The sequence below is a fragment of the Alosa sapidissima genome, chromosome 11, assembly GCF_018492685.1.
Source record: "Alosa sapidissima isolate fAloSap1 chromosome 11, fAloSap1.pri, whole genome shotgun sequence".
Lineage (NCBI taxonomy): Eukaryota > Metazoa > Chordata > Actinopteri > Clupeiformes > Clupeidae > Alosa > Alosa sapidissima.
In genome coordinates, this window is record NC_055967.1 from 2734136 (window position 1) to 2759828 (window position 25693).

At 39.9% G+C, this 25693-nt stretch overlaps 1 protein-coding gene and 1 long non-coding RNA gene across 2 annotated transcripts in view; one reads left to right on the forward strand and one right to left on the reverse strand.

Annotated features, from left to right (window-relative positions):
- Nucleotides 1-22163, forward strand: part of mphosph6 (M-phase phosphoprotein 6) — a 48613-nt gene extending 26450 nt beyond the window's left edge. Inside the window, exon 5 of the mRNA XM_042108923.1 lies at nucleotides 21894-22163. Coding sequence (XP_041964857.1) covers nucleotides 21894-22017 — 124 coding nt within the window. The 3' untranslated portion in view covers nucleotides 22018-22163. The remainder of the gene's footprint in view (nucleotides 1-21893) is intronic.
- LOC121723343 lies at nucleotides 1951-14462 on the reverse strand. The gene is made up of 3 exons (XR_006034926.1): nucleotides 14345-14462; nucleotides 5483-5489; nucleotides 1951-1961 (listed from the first exon to the last, which is right to left on the reverse strand). It is a non-coding gene; the product is annotated as an uncharacterized LOC121723343 (long non-coding RNA).
- Nucleotides 22164-25693: the final 3530 nt, after the last annotated feature.

The window sequence follows — 25693 nt, forward strand, 5'->3', positions numbered from 1 at the left end:
GGCATTAGGTGATTGAATATGATTAATGAATGAAATATTTTTTATTTAACTATTTAGTATAATATTTAGTATTTATTTAACTTCATTAGTAGGCCTATATTTGTTGAACTTCCAGCCTTGTAAACATTTAATGATTCTTATACGTTTTTTTTCTATTTCATGTAGATATGATCTTCTTTCATTAGTTAACAGGCCTATGCAGTGGCACTGACACACGGCTTCTGCTTGTCCTGTGCTCTCTCTCATACGCGCACGCACACACGCGCGCACACACACACACACACACACACACACACACACACACACAGACACACAGACGCTCCTCTCATCTGTACTTGGACCTTAGGCCTAGGTATGTCTGGTTTAGGTTGCATAAATAACCATTGACAACTTGTTATCAGTTAAGCAAGTGCATTTATTCACTCTTCACCTAGAAGCCATCCATTCAGTAGGCCTAGTATTCATAGCAGTTGCAGTCAGCCTAATCCTCCTGTAGCAGAGTGAAGCGGCACCTAACAGAAATAAAAGGGGGGAAAAAGACACAGTTGTTAGATAAATATGTTCAACTGAACAACAAACTAACAGCTAAGCCTACAATCAAGTCATTTTACGCCACAACCTACCACTCATACAAATGTAGTTCAAAACGAAGGCTAAGTTTCAGCCAGTGACCTTTTGCCATAGAAGGCCATTTCCCTCGTCAGGCCAGCTATGAAAGGCGGCTGACAATTTGAGTGTGAAGGCTTAGCACTACCAACGCCACGGCACACAACCCTTGAAACATTCTAGCTAACGTAATATAACTTACCTACTGAATCCTGTTATCGCTTAATCAAGTTATGAACTTACTCGACGTAATAGCAATATTATCAAACTAACTAGAGTTAAACGTAACGTTTGTTCAATCTCTATATGCTCTCACCTGGACAAATAGTCAAAAGCAAATCAGATTTCTTACCAGTTAAGCTGACAACCTAAATACCTAGCTCTATCACCAAATGACTATGGTCCTCTTGACTCTTTCTGTGAATGCATCAAAAAAATTAACAACTGGATGTCTCATAACTTTCTTCATTTGAACAAGGACAAGACGGAAGTAAATATATTTGGCAAAAAGGACGAAAGGATTAGTTAGCACTCTTCTTAGAACCAAAGGGCTTAAAGCAAAGGATTCTGTTGACTGGAATTGTCAGGCCAACTTGGAACACAGCCTTCAGGGTGGGAAACATATCTGCATCCGACATTTGGATCACAGTGGCAGTGTCAGGGATAGCCTCTTTCTCCATCTTTCTCTTGATGAAACTTTTAGCCACCAGAAGCTCTTCTGACCTTAATTGAATCTGGTAATGGCTGGCAAGGCTAATGAGAGCATCTTCACAGAGAAAGGTCTCTGAGGTTGGGTTGCAGGCTTGAATACCTGACATAAGCTCTTCTCCCACACTTGGCTGACAAAAACCGTTGGGTGAGCTCTTGTAACATTCTGTCCAGGCACGGATAAAAAATCTGATGTCATCTGAGCCTGTCAGATTTGATGTTGACCCACAGGCTGACAAACCACTACAAAACCTTCAAATCTTTTTTTGCTTTTGCCAGGGACCAACAGGGATCTGGATGTCGTTTTTTCTCTTATAAGGCCATGGCCCTCTTGAACACCTCTTCAGCACTAGCTTCTGTTTGGAGCTCCGTCAACGTTTGATGGACTGCCATCTTGTACTGGACAGCTTTGCCCAAGTCAATACTTACCCCCTGTAGATATCTGTGCAGACCTTCAGTTATGCCGAGGAGTTTGGAGAACATCACCAGCATAAAGAGCGTGTTTGGTTTACAGAGCTTTGACCGGATGCCTAGAGGCATGGTTGTGTCCATTGTGTTGAGACATGTTAAAATGGCAGGGAGGGATTTCAGGACAGCATTGACTGACCTCACCTGGCATGCCCATCTTGTTGTGGAGAGCTATATAACTTCAGATGACCCTAATCCAAGCTGTTTTGGATTTCCATAAACTTGTTGTAGGTCACAAGGGAATTGCTTATAAAAAGTGTACACACTCTCCAAAAGCTCAAAGAATGCAGAGGCTTCTGGGATTGCCTTGCATGTAACACAGGACGAGGTTCAGCTCGTGTGAATAGCATTGCACACTGCACTGCTTCATGGTGTCGCTCTCTGAAGCGAGCCTGTAACCCCCCCCCCCCCCCCCCCCCCCCCCCCGGGCAACACACAGCAGATCACCCAAGGTGCACGGCTGTAACAGTCCCTCAATGGCATCTGTTATAGACTTTGCATCAAACCCTTGCAGTTTCTGTAGCCCAAGTAAAGATTCCTTAACTCTGCCTTCTTGCGTCACAAAACGCACACAGACCGCTCTGTGTGTATCTCTGGCCTCATCTACCATTACAGCATACATCTTGGCTCTTTTAATTTGGTTGATTATGCTTCCTGTGATCTCTTGTGAAACACTCCTAATCATTTCATTTGGGAAAAATGAGTGAGATAGGTGGTATGTGAAGGGGGAGTATAGCTTTGCAAGAATGGATTAAATTCTTTAAGAAACTTCATGAATTCGAGAAAGTTGCCTTGATTCTGGCTTGACTCCTGTTCAGGGCTGAAATTCGGCAAAGGTATTGCCGCCTTTCTGAGATCTCTGCTACACTGGCTGTTTTAACCTGTTTTAAGCTCTTCTCATGCTCTCTGAAGGTATCCAAAGCCCTTTTCCAATTGGAAAACCCAGAGCCACTGAGGTTATCTTTGTTGGTTTGGATGTTCTGCTTTCCAAAGATGCAACATGAAAAGCAAAATGCTGGGTTTCTGGCTACAGAGTACTCCAGCCATTTAAACTGCTCAAACCAATTTTTGTTGAATGCTCTTTGTTGAGCTCCAAACTGACTGAAGGGATATTGTGGGAGAAGAACCTGCTCTGGGCCACTTTCTGGAGTCCCTTAATCACACCCTGCTGTTTCACCTGCTGCCCCTTGCTCTGAAGTTGCATCCTCCTCTTCCTCCCTGATTTGGTCACTTTCTGGAGTCCCTAAATATACTGTCGTTCCCCCTGCTGTGAAGCTTCCTCTTCCCTGATCTCATCTGTGTGACAAATATATAATATCTTATACTATAACATACATAATATTATGATATAATTACAGTATGGCCAGTCATCATGATACAAGGGTGTTACAATTTAAGAAGGAATGCATCATCATCTTGACATAGGCGTTTTTAAATTATATTCATTTAGTAATAGAGTCCTGAAACCATGACGTAGCGTTGCCAAGGCAGCAATTTTACTGGATCTAAACAAATCAATCTACCATTAGAAATCACCATAGCGGTGGCTTTCTTAATATATTTCAATCATTTTACAATGTTTCTAAGACGTTAGTATATTTTTTTTACACTGTAGGAATCACATAACACAACATATATTCATACCAACACAGTCAAATTTGTGACTACAGAGTTTTATTTTAGCATGGGTTTCCTCCGTAAAAGAGACCTGCATGTAACTTCACAGCATGCGGTTAAAATCCTTAAATTCACGGACGTGTTTTGGCTATATTTTTTTGGCAAAAAACGTCGCTCTTAACAGCCGCCAGTCTTTGAGAAGACGTGAAATATCCACTGGAATTTTGTTTCTTTCTATTACACCTGCCAGGGAATCCGTGTTATGTGGCTAAGCTGCTGCCTAGCAGGTAAAACACGTTTAAATGGATATATTTATTTTTATTAGCTAGAAATGATGCCACATGTCTACATTCAATGCTATTTATGCCACTTCGAAAGTTTGTTTAGATCCAGTGATTCTGCCGTCATGGAAACGCTACGTCACACTTCGGGACTCAATTTAGCAAGACTATTCATAGGTTTCATCAGGTCCCTTTACATAAAATAAAATCAAACACCTAGATTATGAATGCTTGATTAATGCACTTATAGAAAGGGACCTGATGAAACCCATGAACAAAGTACTTTTCAGCTTGAAATAGCCTAGACTGCTCCTCTCAATATATCATTAATGTTTTTTGTTGTTGTTAATAATTAGTTAGGCAGCCAAAACTGCAAACAGTCCAGAAAAATGCTGTGCATGGGCAGAAAGTGGTCCAGCCAAATGAGATACTTAATCGAGATAATTTCACATGATTAATCCTACTCCTATTATGTGGGTTTTGTTTTCCACCAGCTGTGACACCGACATAGCATGTCAAATAAACTGACAACAAAACTAGGCTACTGTTTGCTAGCTAGCTCGGCCGCATGCAGGTTTGTTTAGAGTGGATGAAACCTAACCAGGACCTCGCAAAATTATGCTGTTTTCCAGATTGACCATTTAATAATAATTTTAATTTAAAAAAATCCCAGTTAAACAAACAACATAACATGACTAATATTTATGTGGACTCTTAGATTATAAGATCTGTGGTGGATAGGATATCAACAAGGTTTTAAGGTAGGCTAACCGTTAACATTAACTGTAACATTCTTTTGTGCAACATGTAACACTGAAAAGTTGACATGGGCAGATAACTGTTAATGGGTTTTCTGACATTTCAAAACAGTGTAGCCTAATTTATTACAAGACGAGGATCACTTTGTTTTGGGAGCTGGAATTGCCACAGTTTCTTCTTATTCTGCAGTAGTCTTAGCTAGCCTATGAGAGTACAGACTGAATTTGCCTTTTCCGCTGATGAACAAGGAGCTTTAACGTTAAGCATTTAGGGAGCTAGCCAAGTAGCCTAACTGACTGAAAGCTCTTAACGTGAAATCACCAACCTGGAACAACAACATCCGCCAGTTAACTGGGCGATGCTGTCGCTTGAACGGAGCTGGGTGGTCGTTTGAAAAAATGTCTAATATCCATAACGACCATTACAACACGTACACAAAGTGTATTATCACAGACTGTAAAAGTGTTTTGGAACACTATTTGATGCATAGATAGACTGCTATTCTATAGAACGTATAAGGGTTCGATAGGCGGATAGCCCAGAGACCTGTAACAAGTCAAATTATTTTTCAATATTGGGTTTTGAAAATAAGGGATATATTTGCTCAGTAATTTTGTGCACATTTTGAGCATTTTGTGACATTTATAGAGAAACCGAGGGGAAGTTATACTGCAAATAAGAGAGTTGTCTCTTATTTTTAAAACACTAAAAAAAAGATTCAGGGCTTTTGAAAAAAGATTCGGGGCTTCAGCCCCTAAAGCCACACACACTATCCGATAGTTGCTGCTACTGGAAGAAACTGGAATCCATGCATTTCCACTGAATTATTTTTGGAATCTGATCCCTTATCATACCTGTTCATTCTTACTTGTCGCTCGACTTGTCGTGACTAAATTCAAGATGGCTGCAAACGCTAAACTTCGTGAAGATACTGTCTGCATAAATCGTCTTGTAAGTAAACTACCAGTGCTTTTTCAAAGTTCTCAATGTCTCGTTTTAAATGTCAGGGCCCTCGGTAGTCTACCAATGAAGTGTGGAGATACATTGAGCCTCGTAAATGGTGTAAAACAGTGATTTATTTGCATGGCTAGCCCGATGCCGAAGCACCACCATTGAAAAAGCTGTTGGTAGCATCGGCTAACTAGCGCCAGATTTTGGAGTGCAGGGGACAAGCCGAGATGGGCTATGAGACATACGTTCACACTCGGTATCATGTTTCAACACACTTTAGGTCAATATCACACCGGAATTCTCCTTTAAAAAGGTTTGTGTACAAAGGTCCCTGTCCGTTGGTGATACCAGGGCTCTGACCTTCACGTTGGATCATGAGAAGGGTACTACTGGACAAGGGCCTGCGGGATTGGCAACCTCTTGATCACCTGCTGCATGAGCGAGTTGAGGTCGAGGAGCCACTCATTGAGCTGAGTGCTCTCCCTTGCCAGTGCGCGTTGAAAGAAGTGTGTTGAATTAACATGCCCCCTCACGTGGTGTGAATCCTACCAGCATGTTCATCGCTTTGTTCAGATATGAGCTCATTTACATAATGTCCGCCGAAAATACTTGGAAGGAAGTAGTGTAAGAGGAGTAGTGTAAGGAGTTCCAAATGTCAAGATATGTTTGTTCAGATATACAGCCCAACGTCTTGATATGTGCAGAACATGCAGACTTACACATATGTCTGAAAGCAGCTTTTGTCTCCATCTCCTCCTCCATCCCCAACTCTTGCAATTTTTGTGTATGTAAATGAGTGTGTGCATGTGTGTCTTTGCTTTTGTGTATATAGGGTAATTGTGTGTGTGTGTTTGTTTAGGTGCATTTTTGTGTGTGTGTGTGTGTGTGTGTGTGTGTGTGTTTGTTTAGGTGCATTTGTGTGTGTGTGTGTGTGTGTGTGTGTGCGTGTGCCTGAGTATTCCACTAAACCATGCTTTACTAAAACTAGAGATGCAGTAAATAGTTTGAGTATTTTTTTTAAGTGGAGTACTACTAGGCCTAGTGTATGTCGCTGCTTGTTGACATCTTATTTTCATGTAGCCTATGATCGCTAAATTTTGATTCTTTTTAATGTCGCAATTGGTTAACTCCGTTCAGGTGCGCTTGTGGTTCAGCTATGGGCACACAATTAGCAGCAGGGACGTGCGGTGATGAGTGCTGTTTATGTAGCCTAAGGAAGTGACAATTTTGTTTTTACCCCAATAATGTTCGAATGACTGGATAAAAAACCTAAGAACAGTTGCATGTAGTGATGCACGATATATCGGCCGCCGATATAATATGGGCCGATATGGTCATTTTTTTTTACACATCGGTATCGGTCCGATGTCAAAATAGGGCCGATGTGAACAGGCCGATAATCATTCCTGTGTATTTGACGTGTGTGTAGCGATCCAAGCGTGTTATCTGTCTACACTGAATCCGTTAAATATGCCCTTCTATTGCATATTGCATATATTGCATATATTTCTTATTTAAAATAGCAGGGCAACAAGACTGACAGAAAGAAAACACTGGGCATCTGACAAAAGTTCTTTCAAAACGTTCCGTTGTATCGCGCTGCTTGTAGTCAAGTTGATGGCTGGCTTGCATGTCATGTCACGCCTAGCACTACATCTCTCGCGGTAGGCTAAATATAACTGTGTATCAGGCAGAATGTAGTTATATGGTCGTAATAGGAATTTAATAGGGCTGTAACGATATGCGATTCAAAACTGAAATCGCAACACTCATTTCCACAAACCTGTGTAGCGGTGTGAAAAGGCAGAACCGACAAACCCTTTCTAGTGTCTAGCAGTGCTTTGCAGCTTACGCGGCCGGATAAACAACACACATCTCCCGCTTTACTTGGCGGTAGCCTACGTTGCTTTCATTGTAGACTTTACCAAACAGTATAAACCCCCTGTTAACCTTTCCTGCTTTGTTTCAGACCGTAGTCAGAAACGCAGGGGAGATTCGTTATTCGAGGGCCGATGTTATAAGATAGAATAACGTCGGGGTCACGGTCCCATTTCTGATGAGCAAAATACACAAGCTGAACTTTATGGAGTTTTATTTCGGACAGTAACACCGCTCACACTGTGTACAGACTCCAACTTGAACTTCCACACTCTCTGCTCCAGTCGCATACATACAATTCCTCACTCTATCTCCCTCCTTCCCAGCTTCCCACACACACACACACACGGAGCTCTCTTAAAGGAGCCGCAACACCATTTTACAACACCCTTCTCTCTCGCTCACTCAATGGACACGCGCACTCGGCCAACGCAATCCAAATAAAACATTACAATCGTGAAAGCAAGGACTCATAGAAGACGACTAGCTAAATTACTATTAAATCTGCTTAGCAACATTAGCATGCTGCACATATTTGTTTAAAACTCTTGGTTTCAAGTTGACTGATCATCTCAATACCAATGTTTCCCAAAAGTGCCTGTACCAAGGAAAACAAGTATTACCTTTAAACTTAAACACACATGGGGAAACTGAACAGTCCAATCAGTAGACTATGATAAGCTAGCCTACTATGCTACTTTGTTTACAATATTTCTAGGCTTCAACCACACAGCTGAATTAAAGAGGGAGAGTTGTAATATAAATAGTAGGCCTATAGTGTGCCATACCTATAGGCTAATCTGCATAAAGTGCTGTCATAAATATCAGACATTCAGTATTCTCTCTTTTTATATCAGGATATAAAATAATACAGATATTCTATTATATTGTAATCCTCTGGTGTTCTAAGGTAGGCTATTGAAACGTTATTTAAAAAAATGCATTTTGGAAAATAGCTCTTTATTTGATTATCATAAGAATGTGTTTTCTATACAGATATATCGACATCGGTAAATATCGGTATCGGCCATAACAGCAAAATTAATATCGGTTATCGGTATCGGCCACAATTTTCACATCGGTGCATCACTAGTTGCATGCTTACATCTTGTGACAGTGCGTCTTCAGCTGTGCTTCATATTTGCCTCTCGTATCTTGCTTAATCACTTTTATCCATCATTACCAATTTGCAAATGATGGTGAATAACTACTCATTGTGAGATGTTAGTGCTGGGCGGTATGACCAAAAATGTATATCACGGTATTTTTCTAAATTCTTACGGTTTCAGGGTATATGACGGTATTTTTTTTTTCCATGCATAATCAGATGTTCACAGCATTTTCTACAGGTTGAGAGAGGAATTGCTGCAGTACATTGACTAAGGATGGTCTATTTTACTGTCATGATGTACTGTAGAATAACTCCACACTAGTGGTAACCCAGAGGTAACTTTTGCTTTTCATTTCTATCCCTTCTGTTGCTAAGGAGCCAAAATGGTGATTCTCTTTTAAGGATCATTTAAGTATGACTTTTGTCACAGTTATTCCTAATTTTGCCTTAGGAGAAATAAAACAAGCAAAAGATGAGACACATAGCAATGAGTCAAGTAGGAGCCACATAAGAGATATTAGTTTGAGAAGCAGGAGAAATACGGGAGATCTCTTATATGTTTGAGTGTAGTCTCACTCACAACTTCTTTCTCCTTAGGAGAAATAATAGAGCAAATAGTCACATAAGAGATATTAGTTTGAGAAGCAGAGGAAATACGGGAGATCTCTTATATGTTTGAGTGTAGTCTCACTCGCAACTTCTTTCTCCTTAGGAGAAATAATAGAGCAAATGAGGAGACATTGCAATGAGAAACTGTTGAGAAGTAGGAGTTACAATTGAGATATCAGTTTGAGGGTCAAAAAATAGGGCACTCCATAGCATTTCAAACTTTTATTTTATAAAACAAAGCAAAACAGTTGCACTTTAAGCAATGGGAGCTTACACAGTTGCACTTTAAAATGGAATTCAAGCAATGGAACCATGTTAATGCCTTGATATGTTCTTTTTTTGTGTATTATTTATTTTTTTGTGTGAGTGTGTATGTGAGTATTGTTTTTAGAAGCTGCACAAGCAAATTGTATTGTACGGACCAACTGCACAATGACAATTTAAGTCTATCTATAAATCATACAACATGGAGAAATAAACTAATAAACCATAACATAAACAAACTGAACTTGTGCCAAAGCATGCCATACTGTGTACAATGGTGGATGAAAGCGTGGGCTGGTCAATCTGCGTCTTTTATCCTGGTGGTAGAACCAACCAAAGGGAGGAGGGAGAGAAGAGCAGAAAATAAAACATTCTTAGTTTGTGAGCCACTTAAAAATGCAAAGTAAGACATTTGTCTGACCGTCTGCTTTCATAACTGTGGGAATTTTGATACAGCACAATGATCAGACACACCTTATTAATCACTTAAACACAGAATGGGGGACGTGATGGCTACCACTCACATTTGCTATATGTTGCCCCCTTCAAACAAACAGATCTTATTGATATATTTGTCAAGCTTAAACAAGTTTGCTGAATTCCCTCACCTCATCTAGTGAGTAAACTGTATTTTCAGACTAGGATTAACCCCTATCCATCTTACCGCTAGTCAAAACCTTGTTTTGGTTGGACTAAGCCTATTCAGTGTAAAAAAATAGGCATCTGAAAATAGCTTAGTTCAGAGTCCTGATGTCAAAAAAGGGCTTTTTTTTTGTCATCTGGAAGTCAGAACGCATAACAACTAAATGCAGTGTCGTCTTTTTTAGTTCTGATGTGTCTGATAAAATGTGTCATAACCTATACAAGTTATGGACAAGAAAGTAAAGCTGACTTAATATGGCAAAAAAGCCTTCGGTATCTTCTTTCCATTACAGGGTTTCCCCAGGTTTGACCACCCCAAATAAGACTAGACCTTTTTAAGACCACTTACATGAAAATTAAGACCTACATCACACCCATTATGCGGTTGTAAAACACCAGATAAAATCCATAATGACAATTAAAACAACACTTCCCCATGATGTGCTGTCCTCTCCTTTCGACATATTCATTGCTGCCGGTGCGAAAACCCAAAGTATTGTTTGCGCATACTCCAAGAAATTAGACTAGTGTAGTTGTCACGATACCAAAATTATTGTTTCGATACCAATACCACGTCAAGAATTTCGATACTTCTTTGATCATTTTTAAAAAATGTATTTGATTTGGGGGCCCCCTAGCCTGGAAAATCCAGACCCTGATAATCTAGAAAGATTAAGGGTCTGGCAAAGAGCAATGTAATGGCCCAACTCGAGGTGCGGCAACAAGCATGCATTTAAAAATCTCACTGCACGCAATTGAATAACACTAGACCATGTTTACTCTGAATGATTTCGGACTTCGACGCAATCGGATAACACTATGACCGATGTGTACTGTCCTCCAACGTTGCTGCGCTGTCTTCATCAGTTTAGCTGGTTCCCCGGAATGCAAGGGGAAAAAGTAACGTGCATCATTGCTCTTTGCCAGAGTGTCTCGCAGAGACAATTCCATTGTGCTCTCGCGAGAACTCTGGATTTCCAGGGTAGGGGCCCCCACCATCATCAGTAATATTGAATATAGTGTAATCATTCACACCAGTGGGCATCCTAGATTCTGCTTGACTCTTTCCACACACGGAAAACCATGGCCATATGTTTCTATTTTCATATATATTTCATATAAAGTGTACAGTTAATGTATAGTATTTTTTTATCTGCATAATTACTATTAATCTGCTTAATTGCTAAACATATTTAGTCATTTGAATACTTAATATTTATTTTTAAACTATTACACCTAGGCTAATTTTAATGTGGTGTGTAGGGCTAATTGAGTGCACATTGGTGGTGTGTAGGCCTAGGTGTAATTGAGTGCCTGTCACTTTAAGAAATACGTGAGTAATTACTGTAGCCTTCAGTCTTAAGGTTTTAGGCAATAATAGTTGCACATAGTGCATAAGGATATGTGGATGCAATTCATTGTTGTGTAAATGTAAAATAAAAAAACCTAACAAGTTCATAGAAGGGATCATGTTCAGTAATGATTTTAGCACTAATGACGTATGATATACATGACCTGAGCTAGCAGGATTAGTTAGCAAGGAGCTCTCTCCAGATGTAAAAGTTTGCAAAGGTTGCGCTGCCTATTTCCAAATGACATTAAAACCCAATAGTAGACCTACATCTCATAGCCTAGGTAGGTTAGCAACACAAACTTGAGAGGTGCAAGTGAGCAAATCAACTTGATATTAGCCTATTATTATGTGTTACCACAGAATCACTTAAGCTAAACTAGCAGCCATATCTCGCTGTTTATGGCACGATAGCTGCTCTGTGTGTGTGAGGAGAAAAGACGCACAGCCACAGGCTTGGGGAGGAGGCACTAGAAGCATGCCTTGTGCACACGAACAAGAACACGGTCATTCTTAAAAGTATTGCTACTAATAAAATTAGGTATTGTGACAACTGCTAATAGCTATTGCGACACTTTTGTAGTATCGGTACACTTTGCAACACTAAATTAGACGTTCTCTGACGTTACACGACCCCCTGTTGAATTTTCACATTGTTGTCGTTTCGTCAATCCGGCAAAGCAAAGACAATGACTCCAATATTACATCTAAATTAGCCCAAAACATTTAGCTCTGATCGCTCAAGAGACAGTGACAATTGAACAAAAACAAAATACAGAAAATACAGTATACACCATACAACAAATATTGTTGGAGAGAATCATTTTGGCCATGTCATTTTTTTTTTTACTTTTGATGTATGTTCAGCCCATCTTTTCGCCTCTATCATTTCTATGACAATGTGATTTCGTAGCTTTCGTAGCTACACAGTTTGACGTTAACTGTATAAAGGTTGAATAGTTTTAGTGCAATAGAGGCCTACTTTATAAAAAGCCCACCAATAATGCTCACCACAATTGGGAATAATTTAAAATAAGAGAAAATTACCCCAGCTTCATGGATGTTTTGGAACCTCCAGTCCTTGTAACAAAAGTCTTCTTGACCTTTGCGGATTCCACAGCTGTCCATCCGCAGAGCGTTCCACAGTGCATAACGTAGGCTGCAGATAAAAGGCAAAATCAATCTATCAGTGTGGTAATAATAGCTCTGAAACTGACAGTTCCAGTCATTAATTTTAATTAGCTGAAACGTGTTCCTTTCTGTTTCCCAAGTTAACCTTACACAAGGTTACACATCCTTGTGTACACATCCCTACGCAAGGAATGGTAAAAAATGAAGTTGTTACAAGCTGAGGCCAATGTTCCACTTACCATTGTGTGACAGTCTACATGAACTATTTATTGGTGTAGGGAATGGTTGTTTTTAAATAAATCATATTCCTTTTAATGTGATGTGTCTTTTTATAAAACCATCAACTGTGCATAAGTTAAGACAACCATGCTGAAATGACTAAAAGAGGAATACGATAAATCTGTTGGAAATTGATCTTAATGCCTCAATTAAAAAATGAGGAAAAAATCCAACCTTTAAACACACCAATATTCTTTTTGAATGAACCAGGTATATTAAATTAATAAATGTTATTCCTTAAAATACAGGGGGCATAAGTAAGGAACCCCCTATGTTAAAATCCCATAGAGGCAGGCAGATTTTTATTTTTAAAGGCCAGTTATTTCATGGACTCAGGATACTATGCATCCTGATAAAGTTCCCTTGGCCTTTGTAATTAAAATAGCCCCACATCACAGACCCTTCACCATACCTAGATATATCATGGTTTTATTTCAGTTAGGCTAATAGCTGGTTTGATTTGCATGCTACAGATTATATTAATTGCAAAATAAATGTTGACTGGTAAGTTATTCATGACTGCAGATGTTGACTTGCCTATTTCTCGATCCCTCGACCGCAGCAACGCTACTTCCTAGTTTACCTGGGTTACAAGAATGCCCTTTCACTCCTGTTACAATATGCTGCAATTTAGCAGGTTAAACAAAAGTGAGAATATATAAAAAATATACTTACCATTTTGGTGCGCTGTTTGTTCAGCAATTTGATCTGATGGTCTAGTGTAGTCTTCCAATTTTTTAAGAAGCTGTCAGCCTCTTTTCAGTGGTATTGAGCTGTAACCAGTTTAAACCAGTGGCAATAACGTTAGTTTCGTCATCTTGACTGACATCCCAATGACATTTTAAAATTCCGTGCATTTTGGCTACAGCATGGCTTAACACCATTCAAAACATACAGACTAAAGCTGTATAAGGCAAAGTAAGCTAGCAACGTTAAATTGTCTACCGTTAGCTTTTTAGACAAGCTGCACAGCCAGTGAGTGATGTAACTTACAAGTAGCTAACATTAAACTAGCTAGCTAACTTTATGTGCTGCTTCGTCAGGTTGTTCAATGATATAGAGTCTAAAAATATGTAAGAACGTTAGCAAATTACCAAAATGTTAATGTACCCTTTCTGAGTTTTCGTGGTGGCAAGTTCTGCACAATCCTTCACCCACACACCGTTTCACTTGGTTTCACTGGGCGCCAAATCTAACGTTAGACTGAATTCATTTTCTGGTAGGAGTCTTCTGCGTGCGAGTTTGCCACGTCCGACTGTCCTAGACCTCTGGAGTCTAACTTGCTCTCTCTAACTTGCTATCTTAATAGCGAGTTGAATCGCAAGTTAGTTCGGGGGTAGCAATAATCAAATTGTGCCGCCTTCACGTACCAGAGACGATAATATCCACTCGGAGGTTGAGGACAAAAGTGCGTTCAGGGAATCTCTCCGATTTCGTCGTCTTCCTGCGCGAGAATTTAACAGGTGATCTCCTTATATGGGCAAAGATGGTAGCTTTTTTTGTAGGCGAACTTCAGAGGTCTCTGTCAGAGCCTGGTGGTCACATCACATGGTTAGGCCTACTGTTTGCAAATGTGAACTTGAAAATATGTGCAATTAAAACAAATAAGCCAATGAAAAATCATTTGAGAATGTTTGTACCACAGCTAGAGCTCTTACAGACCAGACTAATTTATAAAACAAATTATACAAGTCTGAGTATTGTATAAGCCTTTGCTGAGATCTCTCTTGTAAATCAAAAAAGGGCTAAACTGAGATGACTAGAATGAGAACGGTTCAAGCATGTAAAGAGATCTCTTTTACAGAACTGATGGTGGAGGATCAGCCTGAGTAAAATATGAGATGTATAAATTGGACAACACTGAGCATTATTTAAAATATTGTTGAGATCTCATTTGTAGATTAAAGGGAGTCTACACTAAGATAACTTAACTTAACTTAACTCTTTTGCTCCAGAGACAAACCTGAGAAGCGGGAGACAAAAGCAATAATCTCATTTTTATATCACTATGATCTCATTATTGTCTAGGAGAAACAATTGAGAAAGAGAAGAGCTCTCATTTTAACATTTTCTTTCCTCTGGGAATAATGCAGTTTTGCATGGCCCCAGAAAATGATGCTGTTTACAAAGAGCCACTCGTGATTCTAATGAAGAATCTAATCAGAATGCAAAGACAATTGCAGTCAAAATACAGAACTTTTACTGTGCAAATTTCACAAACATCTTGTAGCCTATAAAACCAGTACAAAAAGTAGTGCAACTTTATACTTTTTTGAAAATTATACAATTTAAAATGAAACCTCTCTGCTAATATGCTTACTCTGTTAAATAGGCCTATCAGAAACATGCCTTATTGTTATTGTGTGGTTTACATGACGTTAGTGGTAGGCTAACGTTAACTTGATGTGGATGTCTTGTTAGCCTGCCATGAGCTTCGGTTCGGTTCGCTAGGCAAAACATTAACAAAAAAGTTCGTTTTGGTGCACTGATGACAGTCAGGATCATTTCTAACTAGCCAGCTAGTATTGCTCAGTGCATGTCTATCACATGCTTTACTTGCTACCTGGATAATTTCAGCGAATATTCTTAAGGTGAGATGAATGATAAGCTCATTAAACTTCACTGTGTTCGGTGGGTTGCTAACTAACGACATCACCTACTAGCCAGCTAGCTACAGCTGTTGAACAATCTCAATAGAATTTTCGTGACGGTAAATCCCTTTCAATGCAGTATCCCTTAACGTTTTTCCTTAACTAAAGAAACAATTTAAGGTATTCTGTGCAACACCCTTAAATAAACCTCTTATCTAAGGAGAAATTAAGCCTTAAGGGTCATACTTAAGGGGAAAAACGTCAGGTGTTTTGTGTTTACCCTCACTATGCCTCGCAGTGTCATCATGTGTGCGTGTGAAAAAAGTCCCGTCTGAAACACTGTCGCGCGGCGCAGCATTCCAAACGTTGTGTAATCAAATACACCGGTATGGCGGTATATTAAAAATTCATATCATAATGAAAATATACACCGGTATACGGTGTGAACCGGTATACCGCCCAGCACTATGAGATGTATTTCGTAATATTTTTATTTTAATTGGAAATGGATGTGTGCTGGTGCGTGTTCATGGATTAGAGAAGCAGGCTGTGTTGTGCACCCGCCCATCACTGTTGATAATGCGCTCTCAAAATAACATATAAACAACTCGCCATGGATTTCTGACCAGGTTTCTCTTGGTCAGTGGCGTAATGCGTTATTCAGTTCCAGTTGTTAAGTTCTGTCGGTTACGTAATTTGTTTACGCCGCCATCAACGAAAAAATGAATGGCGAGAATTTCACAGAGACTGATGAGAGTAGGTTTAGGGTGTCAGAATACACTACACATTTTACTCCATTTGAAATAATCAACTACATAAGAAAGCTAAACCGATTGAATATTAGCGATCTGTACAATGCCCCAGGTGTACTTTTTAAAAACATAGAGGACAACTTGTCGATAGCCCTGTCAGCGCTCGGTTACCCAGACATCTACAACTATTTAATTAACTTCCCTTCGTCCTATTTCCGTGACTCGCTGAAGTCGTATAAAAGTCTAGAAGGATACAAGTGGATACACACATCAAGAGGTACCGTGAATACACAGGGGAAATGCCTTGGCACTGGCCTTGGCCCAGGAACTCCATAGCACCCCCTTATGTCACTGTGACTTGTGGTTTGCATATAGTTTTAGATACACACACCAAATTTGACAATCAACAATCAACTTTTGTATTAACATGCCATTAGCCATGCCCACAGGAAGTGAGGTAATTGAGATTTTGTGTGTTGTGGACATGATCAATTTTAACGTACTCCTCCTAGACGGTTGCTCCGATTCATGTGAAAGTTGGTATACATGATGCCAATATGCTTCTGATTCTAAATGGAGAAGCTTTTTTTCATATGTTGTAATTTGACGAAATGGCGAAACTATGAATTTTGATACCCTTCCACAAAAACAATAAATGTGTCTTAATTCACCATGCATGGCTTGCAATGTTTTAAATTTAACAGGTTATTGAATACCATGGTAATGACAATATTCACAAGCCCATAATCCATATTTGCCATAGTGCCACCCACTGGCAACAGAAGGAATGACAAGAACACTGATGTCACGTGATAGATTTGAACGTACTCCTCCTAGACGGTTTGTCAGATTCATGTGAAATTTGGCAAATATGATGGCAAGAGGACGCTGATGTTAAATCGCGAAGGGAGTTTTGATATGTTGTAATATGTTATGATTTTAATATCTTACACATAAACAGGAAATGTGCCAGAAAGTCAAAGTGCATTGAATGAACAGTCTGAAACTTCTCAGGTTAATAGATATTATGATTAAGAGAATATCCAGAAACCCTATTGGCCTCCCTGGCATAGCGCCACCACCTGGCCAAACAGGAAATGTGTCAGAAATGGGCAATGCCTTAACTGATTTATTTGAATCTTGGTAGGTATAAAATATTGGAAATCATTATTGTGATGATATTCACATGTGTAATTCAGATACCTAGCATAGCGCCACCATCTGGCTAAGCATGAAATGTGCCAGAAATGTTCTATGCTTTGAATAAATGGTCTGAAACTTAACAGGTTAATAGATATTATGATTACGATGATATCTAGACACCCAATGGGCCTGCCTGGCATAGTGCCACCACCTGGCCAAGCAGGAAATGTGCCAGAAATGGACAATGCCTTAAGTGATTGATCTGAAAGTTTACAAACATTTTGGATATCATTATTGTGATGATATTCACATGTGTAATTTCCATGCCTAACATAGCGCCTGCCACCATCTGGCCAACCAAAAAATGTATCAGAAATGTTCTGTGCTTAAAATGAATGATCTAAAATTTCTCAAGTTAATAATGATTATGATGACACCCAATGGGCCTGCCTTGCATTGCGCCCCCACCTGGCCAAGCAAGTAAATGTGTCAGAAAATAAAATACAACAACAAGTAGCACACGCATCAAATATGTACATTTCACAAATGCACCACGTCGATGCTTTGTTGGATTCTGACATGTCACGGGTTGCGGCCCGCAGGTGCTCGGGCCCGCCATTGCCGCTTGCGCCTATATTTTCAGGTTAGTTTGCAACAATGTACAAGTTTAACCAAAGTCCTTAGCAGCTACCTAGCTAGCGAACATCACTAGCCATTCCCATTCACTTTCAGTTTATTGTGCTAACGTTAGCTACCTAGCTCGGTTAACAGGCAAAATTAAATGATTTATTCCATGTCCGAAAGTGTGTTTCATTGGCATCACACACAAGCAATGACAAAAGAGAAAAGTTTATGTAATGTTTTATGTTTATGTTTGAACTAGGGTGATGGTAGTGTAGTGGTTAAGGAGCTGGGCTAGCGTGCAGTAGCCTGAAAGTTGTCGGTTCAATTCCCGGCTTCCACCGTTGTGCCCTTGAGCAAGGCACTTAACCCCAAGTTGCTCTGGGGACAATGTGATGCCTTGTAATATAGCTGACATATTATGAAAAGGGAGTCAAAGTCAAAGTCTGCTTTATTGTCAATTTCTTCACATGTCAAGACATACAAAGAGATCAAAATTACAAAAATAGTGCAAAAGTCAGGCCAATAAACGGCTGAGGTAGTTCTGTTTGACCTAAGTATGCAAGTGGCATAGTGGTGCAAGTTATGTAAGAGCAGCAGAAGTGTGTTCAGAAGTGTTTTCAGGACAACAGGACAACAACAACAAGTTGCAAAGTGTGCAAGTGTACAAGTGGAGTAGTGCAAGGCAGCCATTGTGGGTCCAAAGTCCAGGATGTTATGTAGCTGAGGGTGGAGGGGTGAGAGGGGGGAGACAGTTCAGCATCCTAACAGCCTGGTGTACGAAGCTGTTGGTGAGTCTGGTGGTGCGGGAGCGCAGGCTTCTGTACCTCTTCCCAGAGGGCAGTAGATCAAACAAATTGTGAGCGGGGTGACTTGCATCACTCACAATTGTGGTCGCCTTGCGGGTGAGGTGGGAGGTGTAAATGTCCTTCAGGGAGGGGAGTGAAGCACCAATAATCCTTCCAGCTGTGTTCACTATGCGCTGCAGGGCTTTCCTGTTGTATTCACACAGCGATACAGCTGGAGAGGATGCTCTCAATGGTGCCTCGGTAGAATGTGGTCATGATGGCTGGTGGAGCACTTGCTCGCCTGAGTTTCCGCAGGAAGTAGAGGCGGCGCTGGGCTTTCTTCGCCAGTGATGCAGTGTTGGTGGTCCAGGAGAGGTCTTCACTGATGTGCACCCCCAGGAATTTGGTGCTGCTCACTCTCTCCACCACAGCACCGTCGATGGTCAGTGGCAGGTGTTGGGTGTGACCTCTCCGGAAGTCAACAACAATTTCCTTGGTCTTGCTGACGTTCAGCAGGAGATTGTTGTCCCTGCACCACGTGGTCAGAAGGTCGACCTCCAACCTGTATTGAGTCTCGTCGCCCTTGGTGATGAGACCCACCAGAGTTGTGTCGTCAGCAAATTTCACTATGTGGTTGTTGCTGTAGGTTGCAGTGCAGTCATGCGTCAGCAGGGTGAAGAGCAGGGGACTGAGCATGCAGCCTTGGGGGGGGCCCCCGTGCTCAGTGTGATGCCGCTTGAGATATTGTTGCCAACACGTACTACTTGAGGCCTCTGACAGAGGAAGTCCAGTAGCCAGTTGCAGAGGTAGGTACTGAGTCCCAGTTTGTCAAGTTTGCAGATGAGTTGTTGTGGTATTATGGTGTTGAATGCAGAATTGAAGTCTATAAACAGCAATCTCACATATGAGTCTCTTTTTTCCAGGTGGGTGAGGGCTGGGTGGAGGGCAGAGCAGATTGCATCCTCTGTGGACCGTTTGGCTCGGTATGCAAACTGGAAGGCGTCCAGGGTGGGGGGGAGAATGGATTTGATGTGTGACATGACAAGCCGCTCAAAGCACTTCATGATGATGGGTGTCAGTGCCACAGGGTGGTTATCATTGAAGCAGGATGGAGCAGTTTTCTTTGGCACAGGTATGATGGTGGCAGCTTTGAAACATGATGGGACGATGGCTTGCTTCAGGGAAAGAAGTCAGTGTTAAAGATGTCTGTGAAGACATCCTTAAGCTCCTCAGCGCAGTCCTTCAGCACACAACCTGGGATGTGAGTCCCTCCTTTTCCCCAAACTGCCTGACCGTAGCATTTAGACTGACTATTTCTCCTACACACACAAATACTCACTATTATAATCACTCCCTGCAATTGGGTAACTTGTTCCCTGGTTGGGAATGGGGATTGGGAAATGTGTATGATTGTGCGGGGTGGTTTTATCCCCATTTTAATGATCGATAGATACTTTATTGATCCCCAAGGGGAAATTCAAGAATAAATAACGGTATTGTAGTGTTATTATTTAATTATGAATATTTAGTTAGTAGTGATCTGTGTTAAATTTTGTTTCCAATGTATGTTTAAGTTTGTCAATGTATGTATTGTGCACGTCTGTTTGTATGGGAGCTGGATAACCCCCACCCCTCAGTCATAATGGTATGGCCCTTAGTTAATTGGTTGGCTTTAAAAGCAAGGCTTTGGTGAAAGAAGTCGGGTGAGAGAGTGTAAAGAGAGGTGCTGTGTGAGAAGTCTGGACAATACAGAGTTGAGAACTGTGACTGCTAGTGCTTAACAAACCGGTTGGTTGAATTTTGTTTTGTTTTGTCAAGTCTATTTGTTTGCACTGTTTTCGCACTGTAAATAAATCAGCACTTTTCACCAAAATCCATGTTTGCTTGCTGTGTCTTCACCCCATCATCACTTCACCTCAGTGAGTCCTAGCCGCTCATCCTGTGTGTGAGTATGGACCGCAAGGGCCGTATTTTCACACATGACTTTTTCGTCATATGGAATGCCTTTGGAGAACGATGCACCTATTGTTTGGGTTTGGCATTGGTGGACATGAGGAGGACATTAGAAGTTTCAGCCATTCTTCATTTTGACCTGGGTGGTTTTTCAAATGATGGTACAAATTTGTCGTACTGCTACCTTTTGTGACGACTCGTTTATTGCAAATTTTGTAGATTGCCATTTTGTGGTTCCACGTCATCCTGGTGAAATTCAAAAAACGGCCAAATGATTGACCCTTGTTATTTGTTTTTGGAACCAATTTGTCCGCTTCCATTTTCCTATGGAAGTCGCTCACTGATTATTTTCGAACAACAGCGAACACGGTTGCTTTGGCGCTTTCATTTTCAACTAAACTTCCATAGTCTACATAAGACGTCACACCCTCTTCTGAAAAGACTGCTCTAGATTGGTTGGTAGGTGTGTGACGTGATTTTTTTTTTCAATTACTGAGAGGGAGAGAGGGCAAATGGAGAAATAGGAAGACAAACATGTTGTTGCTTCAACAACAAAAAGATAACAGCAAGTTAAATACTCAGTGTTTGCGATATAACAACTAACACACGTTCGCACATAGAGTATATTCAACAACAAAAAGATAACAGCAAGTTAAATACTCAGTGTTTGCGATATAACAACTAACACACGTTCGCACATAGAGTATATTCGGTATATCGCCCAGCCCTACTATGAAAATTCATGCTCAATACTGCTACTAGTGGAGGGTGTACAAAATAGATGTCATTTAGATACCCAAAAGCTAACTGTAGACAGAGGAGAAAATTCTATTTTACTAAAAAGTAATCATTTTAGTAATAATTCTATATTAGTAAAAAGTCAAAATCGTCAGAAGTGAAGATGCATTGTTTTCATCCGACAGTGACGTGGCAGTGTAGCATGGGCGAAGAAATACAATTTTGAAGTTAATCCAAATCACTCAGTGGATTCATGAATTTGGTTTCATGTTCAGAAAAGCTATGCTACCAATTTCACCTTGGAGATCTGCACTCTATAAGTGCCCTTATCATTTAAAGAGGCAGTGCTGGAGCATGTCTTTCAAGTCTATTTTCTTGTGTGTGTGCACCATAGTAGTCTATGTGGAAGTGTGTTATTATTTGCAATGACGGCATTAAAATATCATTCCCCCCTATTTTGAGTCTTGCCAGTTGTTTAAAAAAAGCAATTTGTTTCAAAGTGAAGCAATACCCCTTAAGCCATTGTTAATGCAAAAACGGTCTAGTTCAAAACCTCTGCAACTAAAGTAATTGATCACTGTTTTTTTATGTGAGTTGTTAATGCAAATTGTTTTTCCATAAATATTTTCTCTATTCTTTTTCTTCCTTGTAGGTATGCAGATTTAGTCGACAGCATAAAAAAGAAATTTGCCATGAAACGTGGGCATTCCGTGTTGGAAGATGGTGTTAGTTTGGAGGAAAAAACAAAGAGAGCCTTTCAGAAGCCAAAGGATTGAGATGACACCTGATAAACTTTTTTTTGTGTGATCATACATTAGCTTATTTGCCTTTTTGTAAGTGTGGCCATTTTATTTTTGTGGGCCTGTTTTGTTATTAAATTGTTTGTTTGTTTTGTCTAATAAAAAAAAACATATAACTCTTATAATGTCAGTTTTTGTTTGAGATCAAAAATTGTGCCTGTATAACACAATGGAAGTCTGGGTCAAGTGTGTAATCAAGCTATACCTTTTCATGCTACAGCTCAACTCTCACATTTCAGAGGTTACACGGTTTCTAAGCTAAAACATTTTTTGTCACATACAGCAAACTTCAGTCTCTGTAGACAGCCCAGGCTCCTAAAATGGCAACAAAAACAGCCTGGTACAGCATGGACCATGAAATATGACAAACGTTTCCAGCCATTCACTGAAGAGATGCACTCTCAGGAGAGTTCCAATTGCACGGGAGGGAGGTAGGGAGGGGCGGGCTAGCTAGCTCTCTGTTTTGTTTGAACGTCAACACCTTGAACGTCTTTAAATGCTCGATCATTGCTTTTGTATATATTTACTTTTACTATATTTTTCTTTTTGCAATTTTAAGTTTATTATGACCGCCACTAGAGCTTTTCGGTCACAATTCCCAGGACACCAAAACACCAGGGCACATGCAACTTAGTGGGCATGTAGTGTGAAAGTAACATTTAAGAGTGGCCCAGCCAGAGTCAAGACCTCAGTTCATAAAAAAGTGAGCACAAGGCCAGAGAGATGCCAACAAATCTTTCCTGCCTCAAAACCTGGATTGCTGCTAAAAAGGTGTGATCTACAATCATTGTGGAGACATGGAGAGGCTTGGTAGGTATTATAAAAAAAAATTGAAAGCTGTGATGGCAAATAAAAATGTTTCCATTGATTATTTAAAAAGGGTATGAATCATTTTGGACACCATTTTTCATAAAAATGTAAAAAAGACAAAAACGCTTATTTTTCTGATTCCATGTTTCTACCACATTGTCGGATGAATTTTCTAGGAGAAGTGCACCAAAATTGATAATTTGTTCTTGTGTCAAAAATGTGCAAAATCCAAAATACCTCTTGTTGGGCGTGGCTAATGCAGTGTACATCGAGAGTTGTTCATCTTCGGGAGTTCTGCATGCCTACCCGATTTTGAGTGTTGCTGAAACTTTTTTATTTTTTTTTATTTAAACTTTATTTTACCAGGAATAATCCCATTGAGATTCAGAATCTCTTTCAAGGGAGTCCAGGCCAAGACAGCAGCATAATAGTTCCATATTAAAATATACAATGTAAAACAGACAACATAAAACAGAAAAAGACAGTATGCAAATTAACATAATTTCAACATGATCACCAGCTGCGCTCAGTAACAGCACATGTCCATTTATTACTCAAATAGTCCTTTATCCTAGTTTTTAACTGTGTCATTGTTGGTAGGCAGTCTAATTTAAAATGATTTCTGCAATTTCAGGATGAGGGTGCAAAAACTAAAAAGGCACTTTCACTGAAGACAGTTCGGGTAATGTCATACATGATTTGCCCACATGATCGAAGATTACATTTTTCTGGTGGTGACTTTAGGAGTCAGGAAAGAACACAAGTAAGGCAGTTCACACAGAATAGCCTTATAAAGAAAAATATACCAATGCTCCAACCTGCGATTGTGCAAAGGCCAACCAACACTCTCATACAAGCTACTGTACAGTGATGAGTACGAAAACCAGAATTAGTTATAATTCTTAGAGCTGCATGGTATAGGCCTACTGAATCCAGCATTTTCAGAGAAGATTGATTTGCATGCATGTATAAAATATCACCATAATCCAGTATTGCCAGAAACGTTGCTTGTATAAGTCTTTTTCTCGCACTAAAAGAGAAACAGCATTTGTTTCTTTAATAGAAACCCAACTTTACTCTAAGTTTTTTTGTTAGACACTCTGCTTGAAGGACAAACTACATTCCGACCACGAGACTCAGTGAAATAAGTGGGTGCTATGTAGTCCCTGGGCTTATGGATTAACATAACTTGTCAACAAGTATGCTACATCAGTTCATTTGTGTGCCACTATTGGCATAAAATCATGTCTACAGCCTGCACCGAAGGTGCAAAGCCCTATTGTTTCTGTACAGATCATTATTATTATAGATGGTGTTATCCTGCTCCCATTGTGTTTTTGCCTTCTCTTACTGGGGACCAAGCAGTAAAGCTGCAGTATTTCTACCCTTCTAACTTACGTTTTGTTAATTAATCAAATTTTGGGTGTTATGTAAGGGACAACGGCTGCCAAGGTGTCCCAATACGAATTAATGGATGATGCAGAGTCAAAGAACTCCACGATGCACAGCGGAGTGGAGTTTCATCCGGCAAGTCCATTTTATTCCACCAAAGAATCAACCATTTTCAAAATTTTAATAACCTCACCAGCTGTTTTGTTATTTTGTTTGAATGAGTAAGCAATATGAGTAATTTGGGTAACACTTTATTTTAATGTGTCGCTGTTACAGTGTACCTACTTAATTACGTACAGTGGTACAACCTGTGTAACAACATGTACTATCAGGTACTATCATTGTACTTGCATTATGTATTTGTGGGTACCTACATATAGTTGTTACATTGTAATACTGAGTGCTTTTACAAAACTTTGCCAATTTGCCTACATTTTCATCAGAGGCAGAGCTGACCTGAGACCTGCTGGATGGGGTAAATCTGGTCATGATAGATTTGATATACAAAGCATTCTTAGCTCCAGTCAAGGCCTCATTGTCTTCAGTACATGTAACAGCTGTGCTGCTACAACCTTGTTACTCTTTGATACAGTGAAATAAACCTATTAAGTGTACCAGTTAATTACTTACATGTACATATGACATGTATGTTATGTCTTCGATGTCTTGGAACAGGTCTACTAATTCACTACATAGTACATATATCAACTGTGTTGGTACACACTTATTGCTCTTTGATACAGTGGCATAAACCCATTAAAATGAAGTGTACCAGTTAAGTACTTACAATTACATATTACATGTATGCTGTGTCATTGGTGTCTAGGAACATGTCTGCCATTACCCTACATACTGTAGTACATGTATCAACTGTGTTGGTACACATTTATTACTCTTTTGATACAGTGGAATAAACCCATTAAAATAAAGTGTACCAGTTAAGTACTTACATCTACATATATACATCCTGTCAATGATGTTATGCATCCTGTAATTGATGTGTTGAAACGTGTCTGCTGTTACACCACACAGTACATGTGAATTAGTAGACCTGTTCCAAAACAAGACCTGTTCCAGTTTATTCCACTGTATCAAAGAGTAACAAGGTTGTAGCAGCACAGCTGTTACATGTACACTGAAGACAATGAGGCCTTGACTGGAGCTAAGCATGCTTTGTATATCCCATCCAGCAGGTCTCAGGTCAGCTCTTTGCCTCTGATGAAAATTTAGGCAAATTGGCAAAGTTTTGTAAAAGCACTCAGTATTACAATGTAACAACTATATGTAGGTACCCACAAATACATAATGCAAGTACAATGATAGTACCTGATAGTACATGTTGTTACACAGGTTGTACCACTGTACCTAATTAGGTAAGTACACTGTAACAGCGACCCATTAAAATAAAGTGTACCAGTTAAGTACTTACATCTACATATATACATCCTGT